Here is a 17,389-nt window from a genome sequence, read left to right as displayed (position 1 = left end):
GTCAGAATTGCGAGGTCATATTGGTTGGCTGACAGAAGGCAGAGAATGGCTGTAGATGGAAAGTATTCTGCCTGGAGGTCAGTGTTGAGTGGGGACCTGCAGGGCTCTGTTCTTGGGCCTCTGCTCTTTGTAGTTTTTATAAATAACTTGGATGGGGAGGTTGAGGGGTGGGTTAGTAAATTTGCAGCTGACACGAAGGTTGGAGGTGCCATTGATAGTACCAAGGGTATTGCAGGCTGTAGCGCGACATAGACAGGATGCAGAACTGGGCTGAGAAATGGCAGATGGAGTTCAACCTGGATAAATGCGAAGTGGTGCATTTTGGAAGGTCAAACTCAAATGCTGAATATGGGATTAAAGACAGGATTCTTGGCAGTGTGGAGGAACAAAGGGATCTGGGTGTGCAAGTACACGGCACGGTGGCTCAGTGGTTAGCACTGCTGCCTCACAGCACCAAGGTCCCAGGTTTGATTCCAGCCTCAGGTGACTGTCTGTGTGGAGTTTGCACATTCTCCCTGTGTCTGCGTGGGTTTCCTCCGAGTGCTCCAGTTTCCTCCCACAGTCCAAAGATGTGCAGGTTAGGTGAATTGACCATGCTAAATTGCCCATAGTGTTAGTTGCATTCGTGGGTGGGTTATTCTTTGGAGGGCTGGTTGGGCCAAAGGGCCTGTTTCCACACTGTAGGGAATCTAATCCCTCAAAATTGCCACCCAAGTGGATAGGATTGTTAAGAAAGCATATGGTGTTTTAGCTTTCATTAACAGGGGGAATGAGTTTAAGAGCTGCGAGGTTTTGCTACAGCTCTACAAGTCCCTGGTGAGACCACACTTGGAATATTGTGTCCAGTTCTGGTCGCCCTACTATTGGAAAGATACAGAGGCTTTGGAGAGGGTGCAAAGAAGGTTTACCAGGATGCTGCCTGGACTGGAGGGCTTGCCTTATGAAGACAGGTTGAATAAGCTCAGACTTTTCTCTCTGGAGAGAAGGAGGAAGAGAGGAGACCTGATTGAGGTATATAAGATAATGAGAAAAATAAATAGAGTCAATAGCCAGAGATCTTTCCCCAGGGCAGGATTGATGGGTATGATAGTTTTAAGATATTAGGAGAAAGGCATAGAGGAGACATCACAGGTAGGTTCTTTACGCAGAGAGTTATGAATACATGGAATGCGTTGCCAGCAGCAGTGGTGGAAGCAGTGTTATGGGGGACATTTAAGGACTGCTGGACATGCACATGGAGAGCAGTGAGTTGAGGGGTGTGTAGGTTAAGTTATTATATTTTACATTAAGATTAAACCTCAATACAACATCGTGGGCCAAAGGGCCTGTTCTGTGTTGTACTTTTCTACGTTGTGGCTGTACAGGACATTGTTTAGGACACTTCTGGAATATTGTGTGCAATTCTGGTCTCCTTCCTGTTGGAAGGATGTTGTGAAAGTTGAAAGAGTTCATAAAACAGTTATGAATATGTTGTCAGGGTTGGGGGATTTGAGCTATAGGCAGAGGCTAAATTGGCCAGGATTGTTTTTCCTAGATCTTTGGAGGCTGTAGGTGACCTTATAGAGATTTATAAAATCATGAGGAATATGATAGGGTAAATAGACAAGGTCTTCTCCCTGGGTTGAAGGAGTCCAGAACTAGAGGGCATAAGTTTACAGTAAGAGGGGAAGATTTTAAAGGGACCTAAAGGACAACTTTTTCACAGAGGTTGGTGCGTGTATGGAATGAGCTGCAAGAGGAAGCGACGGAAGCTGGTACAATTACAACATTTAAAAGGCATCTGGATGGGTAGATGAATAGGAAGGTTTTAGAGGGATATTGGCCAAATGCTGCCAAATGGAACTAGATTAATTTGGGACATCTGGTCAGCAGAGATGAGTTGGGCCAAAGAGTCTATTTCCATGCTGTACATCTTTCTGACTGTTTGACTCTAAGTGAATCTGCTGACTGTATGGTAACTGTCTTTAACTTATCGAAGAGTCGTAGAGTTATGCAGCATGGTAAAGGACCCTTCAGCCCACACTGACCACATTCCCAAATTAAAATAGCCTCACTTGGCTATGTTTGAACCATATCCTTCCAAACCTTTCCTGTTCATGTATCTTTCCAATTATCTTTTTAATGGTGTAACTGTACATGCACTCACTACTTCCTCTGGTAATTCATTCCACAAACGAGCCACTCTCTGTGTAAACAAATTAGACCCTCATGTCCTTTCTTAATCTTTCTTCTTTCAACATAAAAACATGCCCCTAGTTTTGAATCTCCTAACCTAGGGAAAAGATTCTTGCTATTCATTTTATCTATGCCCCTCATAATTTGGTAAATCTCTGTAGGCTACCCCTCAACCTCCTTTACTCCAGTGAACAAAGTCCCAGCCTATTGTTATAACCCAAACCTTCCATTCCCAGCAACAACCAAGTAAATCGTTTTTGAACTTTCTCCAAATTAATGATATCCTTCTGATAGATTAGCGACCAGAACTGTACACACAGTACTCCGAAGATTGGAGCAACATCCTTAACATGATGTCCCAACTCTATACTCAAAGGTCTGAGCAATGAAGGAAAGCATGTTAAATGCCTTCTTAATCACTTTGTCTGCATGGATGCAGGCTTTCTAAGAATTATGTTCCTGAACCCTTATGTCTCCCTGTTCTACAATACTGCCCAGAGTTCTACTGTTAATCGTGCAACAAACAGACAGAGGTTGGTTAGTTCAGTTGAATGGATGGCTTGTTTGTGATGTAGGGATAACACCAACAATGAGGGTTCAATTCCCGCACTACCTGAGATTACCATGAAAATCTCCCTTTCTAAATCTCTCGCCTCACCAGAGGCATTTCCGTGACTTTCAGGTGAAATGATCACCAGTTATCTCTCTCTCTCTCTCTCTCTCTAATGAAAGAGCAGCCCTATGGTCCAGTCAGACAATGGCAACTTCTACTTTTTTTTGCTTACAAGTTAATACAGATTAAAATGTGATTGTTAGGTTAGAAAGTCTATCCTTGTAATGTGCAATCCTCCGATAAATGTGTAGTGTATAATGATTATTCCAGTTTTATCCTTTACCTTGGAATGGAATTTTGAGTGAGTCACCAGTCAATAGTAATGCCATAAACTCTTGAAGGATTAGATTTACTGAAGGCTATGAGGGATCAAGTGTGGTACTGAGCCATACAGAACAACACGGTCCCAGATTAACTCCTAGACTGTGCTAAGTTAGCTCTTAACATACATCAGGGTCTCTCAATGGGACTCAGCCTTCAGGAACCAAAATCAGACAGATTGTAAAATCAACCACCTATTTGCTATTGGAGGTTTTTCACAATCTTTGGGAAATACGTTTTATGCAAACATGACCCTCTGCTGCCCAGGAACTTCCACAGACAGCCCATGTCCCAGGCTAGATATGTTTGTACTGACTCACCTCTACGTTTCCTCGGAGCAGGACAAGGTGCATTGTCTAAAATTTAATACAGACAAAGTCATATATTTCAGTCGGGAAAAAAGAACATTAACTTAAGGTAGAAATTTAATGGGATGCCAGGAACTAAAATGTGATCTGAAGTATCTCAACACACGTTGTTGAAGGCAGTTAAAAAAAAATCTGGAATCACTGATTTCACGAACAGAGTACACAAACAAGGAAGTTACACTGAGATCTAGAAAACACTGTTTCAGGCCGAGCTGAAGACTTGGGCCTCATTCTCGGGTGATATTTTTGGAAGATTTCAAGGTTGTTGATCAGTTGAAGAGGAGATTTACTATAACCGTCACAGACAGGAAAGAATTCAGGGAGGTGGAGTGACTACACAGTCTGGAGTGGGGTGTTCTTAGAGTAGAGGAAATTTAGTAGCGATTTCGTAAATGATACTGATAGACGTTATGAACAGCTTTCATAGAGCAAAGTTGGAAACAACTATTTTCCACAGTTGAAGGCTCAGTAAAGATGACACAAATTAAAATAACTAGCAGAAGAAGAGGGAGAAAATTAGGAAAATTGTTTCATGCTATGATTAAAGTCTGGAGTACACTAAGTATGGTGGAAGCAGATTTAATATTAACTCTCAAAAGACAACTGGCTTAATATTTAAAAAGGAACATGTAGGGTTACCAATCAAAGCAGCGAGAAGCTGTCCCCTTGGCATACAGTGAGGGTCCAGCCAGAGCGTCTGCCAATATTCCCCATCGCTACATCCGAACCTGGACAATAAATAATCATCCTGTGACCCCAAAAGGGGTCATGACCCACTGTTTGGGAATCCCTGGATTAAGACCAAATCAAGTGGAATTTAAAACAAGGTGCCACCAGCTATTGCCTAGAAATGGTTTGCGTAAAAACCAGATATCATCCTGTAAATATATCGTACTCTTTTGAATACTTTCACCCAGCCCACGCCTCAGCATGGAATCATGTCAACTCACCTGCAGCCGGTCTCTTCCTTGGCTGACGGCTTGCGTCTGGGCATGGTGCAGCTGCAAGAACAGGAGAACAGGATTCAGTTCAGTTCAAAATGAACACTAATCGACCTGGATTCAGGATGGGATACTTGGGTGAAACTATCCCAACAATGGTTGGCTTGTCTGGGAGTTACAGAGGGAGGCACAATCCTTATTAATTGTCTGGCTTCCTTAAAGTCTGCTGGACAATTGCCCATTTAGAATGGCTGAAAGTGAGCCAGAAACAACTGATATTCAGCTGGGCTAAAGCAAGTGCGAGGATAAAAATAAGTGGGGCAGAAAGTGGGATACTTGCGAGGTATGTGATATGTGAATGTAGGAAAGCACTGGAAGGTGATGGGGGGGCGGGGGTTGGATGGTTTGGATGTTCTTTATGCAGCTTCAGGAGAACTTCCTTGATAAGCATTTTCTTGCTTGCAAGGAGGCATTTTGGAGCTGGGAAATGAGAGCAGCCAAGTGGTCTCCAAGTCTATGGGAAAACATTTAGGGAAGACTGATCATTGTATTATGAGGTTTACATATGAGCAATGGACAAGTGCAAGGGAAAATCTAATATGGAACTTCTGGGTTTGAAGAGGAAACACTTCATTGTGTTGTGAAGGGATCTAGCCAAGATAAAATGGAGTGGGCAGACAGAAAATAGTGGTGGAACAATGGGTGATCCCTCGAGAAAAAATGCTTCAGGATGCAGGCCAAGAAAAACCTAACAAGGGCAAAAGGTCCAGAAGGTCAACAAAAATATTCTGATTCTCTTTCTTTATGGTTTTGCACTGATACCTCAGTGGATTTTGCTGAAACGCTGTAGATACGTAGACACTTCTGTTTAGGGCAGACCAACTCGTGTAAAGTTTACAAGTTAAACTGAGTGATAGCATGCTTCCAAGAGGAAACTCACCATGAAGGGAATGTGGATGCTGAAACAATGCTGAACCTTTGTGACCATGTCTCCAATCTGTGCCTCTCCCTATGGAGATTGTTGCAGCTTCACACTGAATTTCCACTGTCTGACTGTGTTTTTTTACCAATTTATTAAGGAAATCATGGTTGGGGAAACAAAAATAATGATCTTGTTTTCAGGAAAAATAGAGATATAGTCCTTACCTTCATGAATGGGTAGGTGGAGATATAGCTGTTAAGTCTGAAGGGATCAAAGGGTTTGGGGAGTAAGTGGGAACAAGGTACTGAGCTGGATGAACAAAATAGTCATACTGGAAGTCAAAGCAGGTTTTTATGTTCTATATTTATAATTAGATTAAATTCCCTACAGTGTGGAAACAGGCCTTTCTTCCCAACAAGTCCACACTGAACCTCTGAAGAGTAACCCACCCAGACCCATTTCCTTCTGACCAATGCACCTAACTCTAACTGAAGAAGGGATTATGCCCAAAACGTCGATTCTCCTGTTCCTTTGATGCTGCCTGACCTGCTGCGCTTTTCCAGCAACACATTTTTAAGACCTAATTCTATGGGCAAATCAGCATGGCCAATTCACCTGACCTGCACATTTTTTGGATTGTGGGAGGAAACCGGAGCACCCGGAGGAAACCCACACAGACACGGGGAGAATGCACAAATTCCACACAGACAGTTGCCCGTTGCTGGAATTGAATCTGGGTCCCTGGCTCTGTGAGGCAGCAATGCTAAGCACTGAGATACCATGCCACTCCTGTACCCCAGAATGTGACCATCCTGTAAGTTTGCTGATTGCTCCATGTTCTACCTTTGTCTTCCCAGGATGCCACTGGTCTCATATTTCTACAGCTTTGATTGGCCAGTGATCTAACAGTCAGCTCTTGCAACTCCCTTTGCGACTTTGTGAGTTATATAGACTCATTACCCTCTCAATTAAGAACAAAATCAGGGAAAGACAAAGTGAGGGGATCATTTCCTATACAAAGTGTTGCCCCATTTCACTCTGAAGAAAAAATGATCATATATTGGCTTTTGCCTGTCAAGGAGCAGGAGAATCGATGTTTCGGGCATGAGCCCTTCTTCAGGAATGAGGAAAGTGTGTCCAGCAGGCTATGATAAAAGGTAGGGAGGAGGGACTTGGGGGAGGGGCAATGGAAATGCGATACGTGGAAGGAGGTTAAGGTGAGGGTGATAGGCCGGAGTGGAGGTGGGGGCGGAGAGGTCAGGAAGAAGATTGCAGGTTAGGAAGGTGGTGCTGAGTTTGAGGGTTAGGACTGAGACAAGGTGGGGGGAGGGGAAATGAAGAAACTGGAGAAATCTGAGTTCATCCCTTGTGGTTGGAGGGTTCCTAGGCGGAAGATGAGGCGCTCTTCCTCCAGCCGTCGTGTTGCTATGGTCTGGCGATGGTATGGTCTGGTGACCAGTTTCCTCATTTCTCCTCCCCCCACCTTGTCTCAGTCCCAACATTCGAACTCAGCACCACCTTCTTGACTTGCAATCTTCTTCTTGACCTCTCCGCCCCCACCCCCACTCCGGCCTATCACCCTCACCTTAACCTCCTTCCACCTATCGCATTTTCAACACCCCTCCCCCAAGTCCCTCTTCCCTACCTTTTATCTTAGCCTGCTGGACACACTTTTCTCATTCCTGAAGAAGGGCTCATGGCCGAAACGTCGATTCTCCTGCTCCTTGGATGCTGCCTGACCTGCAGCGCTTTTCCAGCAACACATTTTCAACTCTGATCTCCAGCATCTGCAGTCCTCACTTTCTCCTTATGCCTGTCAAGCACATTTTCAGCCACCCTTGCAATAATGACTGCCAAAGCAATTGGAATAATAGATTTTGAGTATCATGTGATGAGTCCAACATGTTACTGAAATGTACAGGGAGAAGGTCCACGCCAAGTCCTGTATTTCACTGGGTTAATTGATAGCATCAGCCTTTCAAAAGTGACCTCAGTGTTTTCAGCTAGAGTGCTAAAACAAGGGATTTACTTTCATTTGGTTTGACTTATTACTGTCACGTGTACCTAGGTACAGTGAAAAGGTTTGGTTTGCATGCACAACAGGCAGATCATACCAAGAAAGTGCATCACGATAATTGAACAGAGTGAAGAATACGATGTTATGGCTGCAAATAAGATGCACAAAGATCAAGAGATTTGAAATTTGAGAGGTCCATTCAGAAATCTAATAACAGTGCAAAGAAAGCTGTTCTTGAATCTTGATTTGGAGATGTCGGTGTTGGACTGGGGTGTACAAAGTTGAAAATCACACAACACCAGGTTATAGTCCAAGAGGTTTAATTGGAAGCACACTCGCGTTCGGAGTGACACTCCTTCATCAGGTGATATTGGAGGGCTCAATCCTAAAACTCAGAATTTATAGCAAAAATTTACAGTGTGATGTAACTGAAAATATACATTGAAAAATTGATTGTTTGTTAAGCCTTTCATCTGTTAGAATACAGTGATAGTTTCACTTCTTTCATGTGTAAATCACAAAATCTTTTTTTTAAAAAGTTGCATTCTCAAGTTAGCTGTTAGCAATGGTGATAGCTAGACAATATGTTGAAGGTGTTGGCCCCCTGTGTTCTCTGTTTGTGACCTGATGTTTAGATTGATTCTAATCAACACTTTCTCACACTCACAATCCCCACCTCAGACAGACACACACACACACAGACAGACAAATGCACACATATATTTTGGGGGGTGAATTTGTACTTGCAGAGTTACATTGTACTTTGCTCAAAAACTGCATGCACTCATGTAGAACTCTGAGCTCAAAAACTGCATGAATTTATGTAAAACTCTGTTATCTCACTTTTTAGATTAGAATCAATCTAAACATCATGGCATAGACAGAGAACACAGGGGGCCAACACCTTCAACATATTGTCTAGCTATCACCATTGTTAACAGCTAACCTGAGAATGCAACTTTTTTAAAAAAAGGTTTTGTGATTTACACATGAAAGAAGTGAAACTATCACTGTATTCTAACAGATGAAAGGCTCATCAGACAATCAATTTTTCAATGTATAATTTCAGTTACATCACACTGTAAATTTTTGCTATAAATTCTGTGTTACGATCGAGCCCTCCACTACAACCTGATGAAGGAGCGTCGCTCCGAAAGCTAGTGTGCTTCCAATTAAACCTTTTGGACCACAACCTGGTGTTGTGTGATTTTTAGCTCTTGAATCTGTTATAGAAATTGCACCAATGTCCAACATTGGTATTATTACACATGCACCGTCTGAGTATTAGTGTGCAATTGAAGACTTATTCAAATGCACCTAGATGGCACAGGTCTGCGAGAGGAGGTGCTGCTGTAATGAGGAAGAAAGTGGAATTCAGTTTACATGAGAGTTAATCAGTAACTGCCCAAGACACAGTCCTTTGCTGGAGTGGCATAAGGCTGCAACGCACTGAACTATCCAGCTTGGGTATCAGTGTGCAATTGCAAAGTGTGCTGACTTACCTGCACCCAGTTGACACAAGTCTGTCGGGCCTGCTGCTGCTGCTGCTGTTAATGCTGCTCAGACAAAGAATGGAGTAAGTATCAGTGTGACTCATAGTGACTCAGCTGCCCGAGCCCGCTCCGACCCTGATGTGGTCCAGCCATCATGTCTGGTGTTGCTGCTGCTCTGAGTCAGAGACAGGTCTAATGAGAAGATTGTCATTAGACTGCCTGCCAAGCCTGGTGCCACTACTGTCTGGAATAGCCACATTCATGTGGCTATCAAACCTCCGACCTTTCCTCTTACTAAGTCTTCCACTGTAACCCCATCACTGAGTGTGAGCTATTGGAAGAGGAACTGTTGATGACTTTGTCTCTGAATATCTTCTGTTCAAAGCCATCCTCAGTCAGCCCACCCTGAATGACTGCTTCCAAATCCTTCTCAAGATTGACAAACTGTATTCCTCTGGTAAAATTAATATTTTAGACCTTACTTGACCCTATCTTGATTTGTACTTTTTTCCCTTCGTCCATTCTTTTCCAACCTCCATTAGTGAGTCTTGCTGTGTCCTCAATCACTTTAACAGTTTCCAATTGTCTCCAAATTTTTCCTCCCCGACTCATTCCCCATCTGGGCAGTCTGAGGACCAACTGTTTCTTAACTGAACAGAAGCCAAACCAATCTCCATCTAGCTGCTTCCTCCGTCCCACAGCTAATCCTGTTCATACACTGAACACCACCTTCATCAACTCCAATCACTTAGTCCCCTTGGAACCATGTTATGTCTGCCTTTTTTGTGTGACATGTAGAGCATTCCTTGTCCTAATTCTATTTGGGTCTCCACCTTCCCTCCTTTTTTGATACATTGGTGACTGCATCAACCCTCTATTCTGATCTAGCCTTTAACTGGAAAATCTCATCAACTTTACTTCAAACTTTCACCCTTCAGTTACCTCTGACATTTTCCCTTCCCTTTCCTTCTCCAACTTCTCCATTTCCACTCCAGGGATAGGCTTTCAGTGAAGCCTAAGTCCACAGGATACCACATTTACCTTCACTATACCTGCTCTCAATCTTCCTTCATCCCATTCTCCCAATCTCTTCACCTCTATTGCATCTACCCTGATGATACAGTGTCTCTTATATATCTTTCTGACTATTGGAGTTCTGCAGGGGTCAATACTGGGACCACAGTTATTCACTATTTATTAACCGTTTGGACGAAGGAACTGAAGACACAAAGATAGACGGAGGGACAGATAGTGTTGACAAAGCAGGAAGGCTGCTGAAAGACTTTATAAAATAAATGACAGATCAAATATGACATGGGGAAGTAATGTCATGAAGTTTGGGAGGAAGAATAGAGGTGTAGGGTATTTTCTAATTAGGGAAAGGCTTTCGAAATCTGAAGCGCTAAGGACTAAGGAGTCCTAGTTCAGGATATTCTTAAGTTTACTGTGCAGTTGGCAGTTAGGAAGGAAAAGGCAATATTAGCATTCATTTTAAGATAGCTAGAATACAAGAACAGAAATGTACAGCTGAGGCTGTATAAGGCTCTTGTCAGACTGCATTTGGAATATTGTGAGCAGGTTTGGGCCCTGTATCGAAGCAAAAGTGAGCTGTCTTGGAGCGGGTTCAAAAGATGTTGACAAGGATGATTCTGGGAAGGAAGAGCTTTGTCATATTAGCAGCGATTGAGGACTCTGGGCTGTATTTGATAGAGTTTAAAAGGATGAGGGCGATCTGATTGAAACTTACAGAATACTGAGGTGGCTGGATAGACTGGACATGGAGAGGATGTTTCCACATTAGCAGAGGTTAGGACCCAAGGGCACACCAGGTCTGCTATGCAGCTTTACTGTTACAGCTTCTGGATTTAAGCATTGGATTTTCCCACCCTGTAGGCCTGGGCTGAGTGGTGTTGGAATTTCCAGGTGGAAATGGGCAGGAAGTGGCATGAAGGATGACTTTGCCCATAAAGTAACATGGAAAAAGGGAAGTGGCATTTCCATCATGTCCCTGCAGCTGTTCCAATGTAATCAGTGGTAGGGAACGTGAAGAGCATCCTCTCACCTGGAAGCTAATCAAACCAGTAAAGTGGTCAATTAAGGGTTGCTTCCTGTTACTGCTGGTATTTTACCAATGGCTATCTCCCATACAGAGAGACTTGAGGTAAGTCCTTGCAGTATCTCTATGGGATTGAAAGGTATTAGACAGAGAGGCACATAAAGGGAAATGTTTAATTTGTATTGCTTTTCAAATTAAAAGCATATTGTCAGGCTCTCTTGCAGTCCTGACCACTCGAGTTTGGTGACTCCTAGTGTGGTACTGAGCTGTAAAGAATGGCAAATTCATTCCTGCACTGTGCTGAATTAGCTGATGACAATTGTCCCCCGGCATTACAGAGGTTACAAGAAAGGACAGGGTGTGTGAAGAAATCAGCAGATTAACTAAAGGCAATTTATCTTTGATGCTGCAGACTGACTCCACCCTGGAGGAGTCCCAGCATGATGTGCTGCTACCAACACATGTCTACACATTGCCCAGGTACCTCTGTGGAACTGAAAGCTCCGACTCACCTGGGTGATGTTGCCTTTGATTGGAAGGTGGTGCAACCCTTATTTTTGCTGGTGAGACAGAAAATGAAAATCTGATTCAATCATGGCAATTAATCAAACTGCAATCAAAAAAGTAATAGAAGCACAGAGTTGGGACTGGCCCTTGTGAGAAGAGAGGTAGATTAGTAAGTGGCCGATTTGTCTGAGTGTCAGTAAGAGGACTGAGTAACTTTAACTAGCAAGTATAGTTAATAAACCATTGGATAACTACATGTTCTTAACAGTTGGAAGTGAACATCAAGCATGGAAATTCACAGGGTTCAATTTAAGAGGAAGGTTAAGGTTATCTTGAGGATAGACAAGTCCCCCGGGCCTGACGGGATATATCCTAGGATTATGTGGGAAGCAAGAGAGGAAATTGCAGTACCGTTGGCAATGATCTTCTCGTCTTCACTGGCAACTGGGGTGGTACCAGGGGACTGGAGAGTAGCGAATGTTGTGCCCCTGTTCAAAAAAGGGAATAGGGATAACCCCGGGAATTACAGGCCAGTTAGTCTTACTTCTGTGGTAGGCAAAGTAATGGAAAGGGTACTGAGGGATAGGATTTACGAGTATCTGGAAAGACACTGCTTGATTAGGGACAGCCAGCACGGATTTGTGAAGGGTAGGTCTTGCCTTACAAGTCTTATTGAATTCTTCGAGGAGGTGACCAAGCATGTGGATGAGGGTAGAGCAGTGGATGTAGTGTACATGGATTTTAGTAAGGCATTTGATAAGGTTCCCCATGGTAGGCTTATGTGGAAAGTCAGGAGGCATGGGATAGAGGGAAATTTGGCCAATTAGATAGAAAACTGGCTAACCGGTCGAAGTCAGAGAGTGGTGGTAGATGGTAAATATTCAGCATGGAGTCCAGTTACAAGTGGAGTTCCGCAGGGATCAGTTCTGGGTCCTCTGCTGTTTGTAATTTTTATTAATGACTTAGAGGAGGGAGTCGAAGGGTGGGTCAGTAAATTTGCAGATGATACAAAGATAGGTGGAGTTGTGGACAGCGAGGAGGGCTGTTGTCGGCTGCAGAGGGACTTAGATATGATGCAGAGCTGGGCTGAGGAGTGGCAGATGGAGTTCAACCCTGCCAAGTGTGAGGTTGTCCATTTTGGAAGAACAAATAAGAATGCGGAATACAGGGTTAATGGTAGGGTTCTTGGTCAGGTGGAGGAACAGAGGGATCTTGGGGTCTATGTACATAGATCTTTGAAGGTTGCCACTCAGGTGGATAGAGTTTGTAAGAAGGCCTATGGAGTATTATCGTTCATTAGCAGAGGGATTGAATTCAAGAGTCGTGAGGTGATGTTGCAGCTGTACAGGACTTTGGTTAGGCCACATTTGGAGTACTGTGTGCAGTTCTGGTCGCCTCACTTTAGGAAAGATGTGGAAGCTTTGGAGAGGGTGCAGAGAAGATTTACCAGGATGTTGCCTGGAATGGAGAGTAGGTCGTACGAGGATAGGTTGAGAGTTCTCGGCCTTTTCTCGTTGGAACGGCGAAGGATGAGGGGTGACTTGATAGAGGTTTATAAGATGATCAGAGGAATAGATAGAGTAGACAGTCAGAAACTTTTTCCCCGGGTACAACAGAGTGTTACAAGGGGAGATAAATTTAAGGTGAAGGGTGGAAGGTATAGGGGAGATGTCAGGGGTGGGTTCTTTACCCAGAGAGTGGTGGGGGCATGGAATGTGCTGCCCGAGGGAGTGGTAGAGTCAGATTCATTGGCGACCTTTAAGCGGCATTTGGATAGGTACATGGATGGGTGCTTTGGGGATTGTAAAATAGAAACAAAGAGGTGAGTCATGAAATCCATTTTTAAATGTCTAGCTATCCTGACCACCACATAATATTACTGAACAAGTATACATTCGATGACACACAATCATAAAATGCTCCCTTATTGCTACAAGTACAGGTTTTACTTGGTAGCCCACATCAAAAGTTCAGATGCCATGTTACCAAATCCTAAAAGTTCCTTGACTATCCTGTTTATGCGCTAAAGCCAAACAATCATCTCGAACAAGGTTAAAAGAATGGTCCCACTAGGAGTCTTATCTGAGTTTTTGGATAAATCAAAGGCTTTATAATAAAAGTGAGGAAACTGCTGTAAGGTTTTCACGATTGAGGATAAATTCAGCAATCTTGTGCTTCCAACATCAATCTGAACCTGACGGAGATGCAGGTGGTGAATTGTGTTATGATTTGCAGCCTCCTCTGTGCATAGCTTCCTGTTGAGATTGGTCCATCTGTCGCCTATCATTGGTGCTTTATGCTTAGTGGGAAAGTGTTTCCCAATCTCATTCTTAAAATAGCGCATCACCTCTTCTTCGTCTTCAAACATATTCTCAAACCTTTTTGAATGTATGACTGCCTAAGCAATTAAAGCAATCAGATTTTGTACGAAAAGCCAAAGCTAGTAAAGAATCCCACCGACAAGAGGATTCTGATACGGTGCTGAGTTAGCTGGTCTCAGCACTTATAAACAAGACAGGTTAAAGAAAAATGAGACTGAATGTAAAACCAGGTCAGAACAGAAGATGTAGGGGCAGATGTGGGCAACAAAGGGAGGGGACAGACTAGTGGTGTTATTACTGGACTGTTAATCCAGACCCAGATAATGTTCTGCAGACTCAGGTTTCATGGCAGATGGTGGAATTTGAATTCAGTAAAAATCTGGAATTAAGAATCTAATGATGACAATGAACCTATTGTTGATTGTCAGGAAAATTGCATCTGGGTCACTAAAATCCTTTTGGGAAGGAAACTGCCATCCTTACCTGGTCTGGCCTACATGTAAGTCCAGATCCACAACAATGTGGTTGACTCTTAACTGCCCTTTGGCCAATTAGGCAAGGGCAATACATACTGCCCAGCCAACAACCCTCATTCTGTAAATGAATAACAAAAAATTGGCCCATCGAGGCAATTGTTTGTTCATCACTGCTATACAAGGCAGCTCGAATAAAGGAGTTTTGGTGCATTCTGATCAGCTCTGGACAGGAAGTAAATACTTAAGAGAGCTGGTTTCCATCTTGGCAGTATTGTACCTCAATGTCCTCCCAGGAAGTTCATTACGGAAGTGGAGGTGTTTTTGAAAAATGTTTTCATTGGATGTGGGTATCAGTCGAAAGCCCAACTTTTGTTGACCTTTTGTTTACTTCATTTCCCTTGATCTCAGTGGATCTCGAGATCATTTCAGAGTCAACTACATTGCTGTGGGTCTGGAGTCACATGTAGGCCAGACCAGGGAAAGACAGCAGATTTTATTCCATGAAGGACATTAATGAGTCATATGGCTTTTACAACAATCAATGGCAGTTCTTCATTTTCACTGAAACTAGCTTCTATATTTATAACTAAATTATATCCCAGTCTTGGTATGGGGGGATTTGAATTCATGTTCCCAGAACATGAGCCTGGACTCAGTCCCATAGACAGTATCACCACAACACTGCCAGCCCCTGAAATAAAGTGGACAGAGGCAAAAGCAAAACATGATAGATGCCCGCAATCTGAAATTCAGAAAATGTTGGAAAAACTCAACTGGTCAAGCAATGGAGAGAGATACATGGTTAAAGTGTCAGGGCATTGTTCAATAAATTGGTACCAAGTGCTTAGAAATAGAATAAAGAAGCATGAGGTACATAAATTCAATATCAGGACATACCAAAGTACTGAATATTTGTAATAGACAGATTATTACATCAGACTGATGCCTAGGACATTGCAACTGTCCTGAGGAGAGATTGAGAAAATTGGGTGTTAAGGAATTGAGGGGTGATTTCAGTAAAACATGGAAAATTCTTATAGGATTCCACAGGGTCAATTTAGGAAAGATGTTTCCCATGGAACCAGAGGAAAGTCTTAGAATAAAAGCTAGAACATTTAGGAAACAGAGAAGGAGGAATTTCTTCACTCGGGAAAATGCATCTTTGGGATTCCCTCACTCAGGGTCCATGGATACTGAGCATAATGAAGCCAACGACTGATAGATTTCTATGCTGTAAATTAGTACGAGATTTGGTAGGAGTGCAGGATATTGAGGTAGAAAATCAGCAAGGACCTAAGTGAATAGCAGAGCAAGTTCGATAGATCATTCCTGATGCTGTTTCCTGTGTTCCTATGAGATATCAATTCACTAGTTAGGACAAAGAAGAAAATACAAATCAGCTTTATAATCTTTTAAGTAAATATACAAACTATTGCTGAGTTACAAGGACAAATAGCAGGCAATAGTATAATATTGCAAGTTACACCAATATTGTTTCAAACTGGTCAGGGCTCAACACATCAACACTGAATACAAAATATTCAGAAAAAATAGGAAAGGCAACTAATATTTCAGGAAGGATTTTTTTATAACTCTTTCATGGGATGTGAGTGTTGCTTGTAACACCAACATTTATTGTCCATCACCTTAACTGCCCTTGAAAAGAGTTCAGAGTAGAGGATGTAATTGAAGGGCAAGAACAGAATCTTTTTGATTAGTGTTGAGAGGCAAGTATGGTAGAGAGAGAGAGAGAAACATAGGGTAGAGAAACCAGTCTATAGGGATATGAAAGAGACATGCAGGAAGAATAAAGTGATGATACTGGGGAGGTTAATAACACAATTTTAAAAAATTCATTCATGGGAAATAGGTGTCGCTGGCTGGGCCAACATTTATTGCTCATTCCTAGTTGCCCCTTGACAGGTGATGGTGAGCTGCCTTCATGAACTACTGAAGCCCATGAGCTGTAGATTGACCCACAATACCCTGAGGGAGAAATAACAGAATCTTGACCCAGTAACACTGAAGGACTAATGATATATTTCCAAGACAGAATGGTGAGTGGCTTGGAGCAGAACTTGAAGGAGGTGATGGTCCCATGCATCTGCTGCCCTTAGTGCTGTCTAACTCACCATCTTTGGTGAATTTCTGCAGTGCATCTAGCAGCCAGTAAACACTGCTGCTACTAAGAGTCAGGTGCAGGGAGTAGGTGTTTGTGGATGGAGTGCCAATCAAGTGGGCTGCTTTGCCCTGAATGGTAACAAGCGTCTTGAGTATTGTTGGGGCTGCATCCATCTAGGCAAGTGGGGAGTATTCCATCACAATCCTGACTTGTGCCTTGTAGATGGACAGGCTTTGGGCAGTCAGGAGGTGAGTTGCTTGCCACAGTATTCCCAGCCTCTGATCTACCATTGTAGCCACTGTTCTTATGTAGCAAATCCAGTTGAGTTTCTGGTCAATGGTAACCCCAGGACATTGATAGTGAGGGATTCAGTGATGGTAACACCAATGAATATCAAGGGGCGTTGGTTAGATAGTCTCTTATTGGAGACGATCATAGCCTAGCATTTGCGTGGCGTGAATATTACTTTCCACTTGTCAGCCCAAGCCTGAATATTGTCCAGATCTTGTTTTATTTGAACATGGACTACTTCAGTACCTGAGGAAACATAAATGGTGCTGAATATTGTGCAATCATCAGCAAACATCCTTATTTCTGACCATTATTACGAAGAGGACGACACTTATAAAGCAGATTAAAATGGTTGGGTCGAGGATACAATCCTGAGGAGTTCTTGCAGAGATGTCTTGGAGTGAAATACCTGACCTCCAACAATCACAACTATCTTGCTATGTCCCAGGTATGGCTCCAGCCAGTGGACCAGTGGCTCAGTGGTTAGCACTGCTGCCACACAGCGCCCAGAACCCAGGTTTGATTCCAGCTTTGGGCTACTGGCTGTGTGGAGTTTGCACATTCTCCTCGTGTTTGTGTGGATTTCCACCAAGTGCTCCAGTTCCTCCCACGGTCCAAAGATGTGCAGGTTAGGTGGATTGGTCATGTTAAATTTCCCCATTGTATCCAGGGATGTGTAGGCTAGGTGGGCCAGCCATGGGAAATGCAGAGATAGACTGGGGATAAATGGGTCTGGTGGGATGCTCTTTGGAGGGTTAGTGCAGAT

At 43.1% G+C, this 17,389-nt stretch overlaps 1 protein-coding gene across 1 annotated transcript in view; it reads right to left on the bottom strand.

Moving 5' to 3' along the window:
• Positions 1 to 17,389, bottom strand: part of LOC140480293 (uncharacterized) — a 129,201-nt gene that overhangs the window by 86,426 nt on the left and 25,386 nt on the right. Inside the window, exons 5-6 of the mRNA XM_072574997.1 lie at positions 4,428 to 4,478; positions 3,430 to 3,465 (exon numbers count right to left, since the gene is read on the bottom strand). Coding sequence (XP_072431098.1) covers positions 3,430 to 3,465; positions 4,428 to 4,478 — 87 coding nt within the window. The remainder of the gene's footprint in view (positions 1 to 3,429; positions 3,466 to 4,427; positions 4,479 to 17,389) is intronic.

The sequence above is a fragment of the Chiloscyllium punctatum genome, chromosome 8 (genome assembly GCF_047496795.1).
Source record: "Chiloscyllium punctatum isolate Juve2018m chromosome 8, sChiPun1.3, whole genome shotgun sequence".
NCBI lineage: Eukaryota > Metazoa > Chordata > Chondrichthyes > Orectolobiformes > Hemiscylliidae > Chiloscyllium > Chiloscyllium punctatum.
This window is presented reverse-complemented; position numbering and strand designations above follow the sequence as displayed.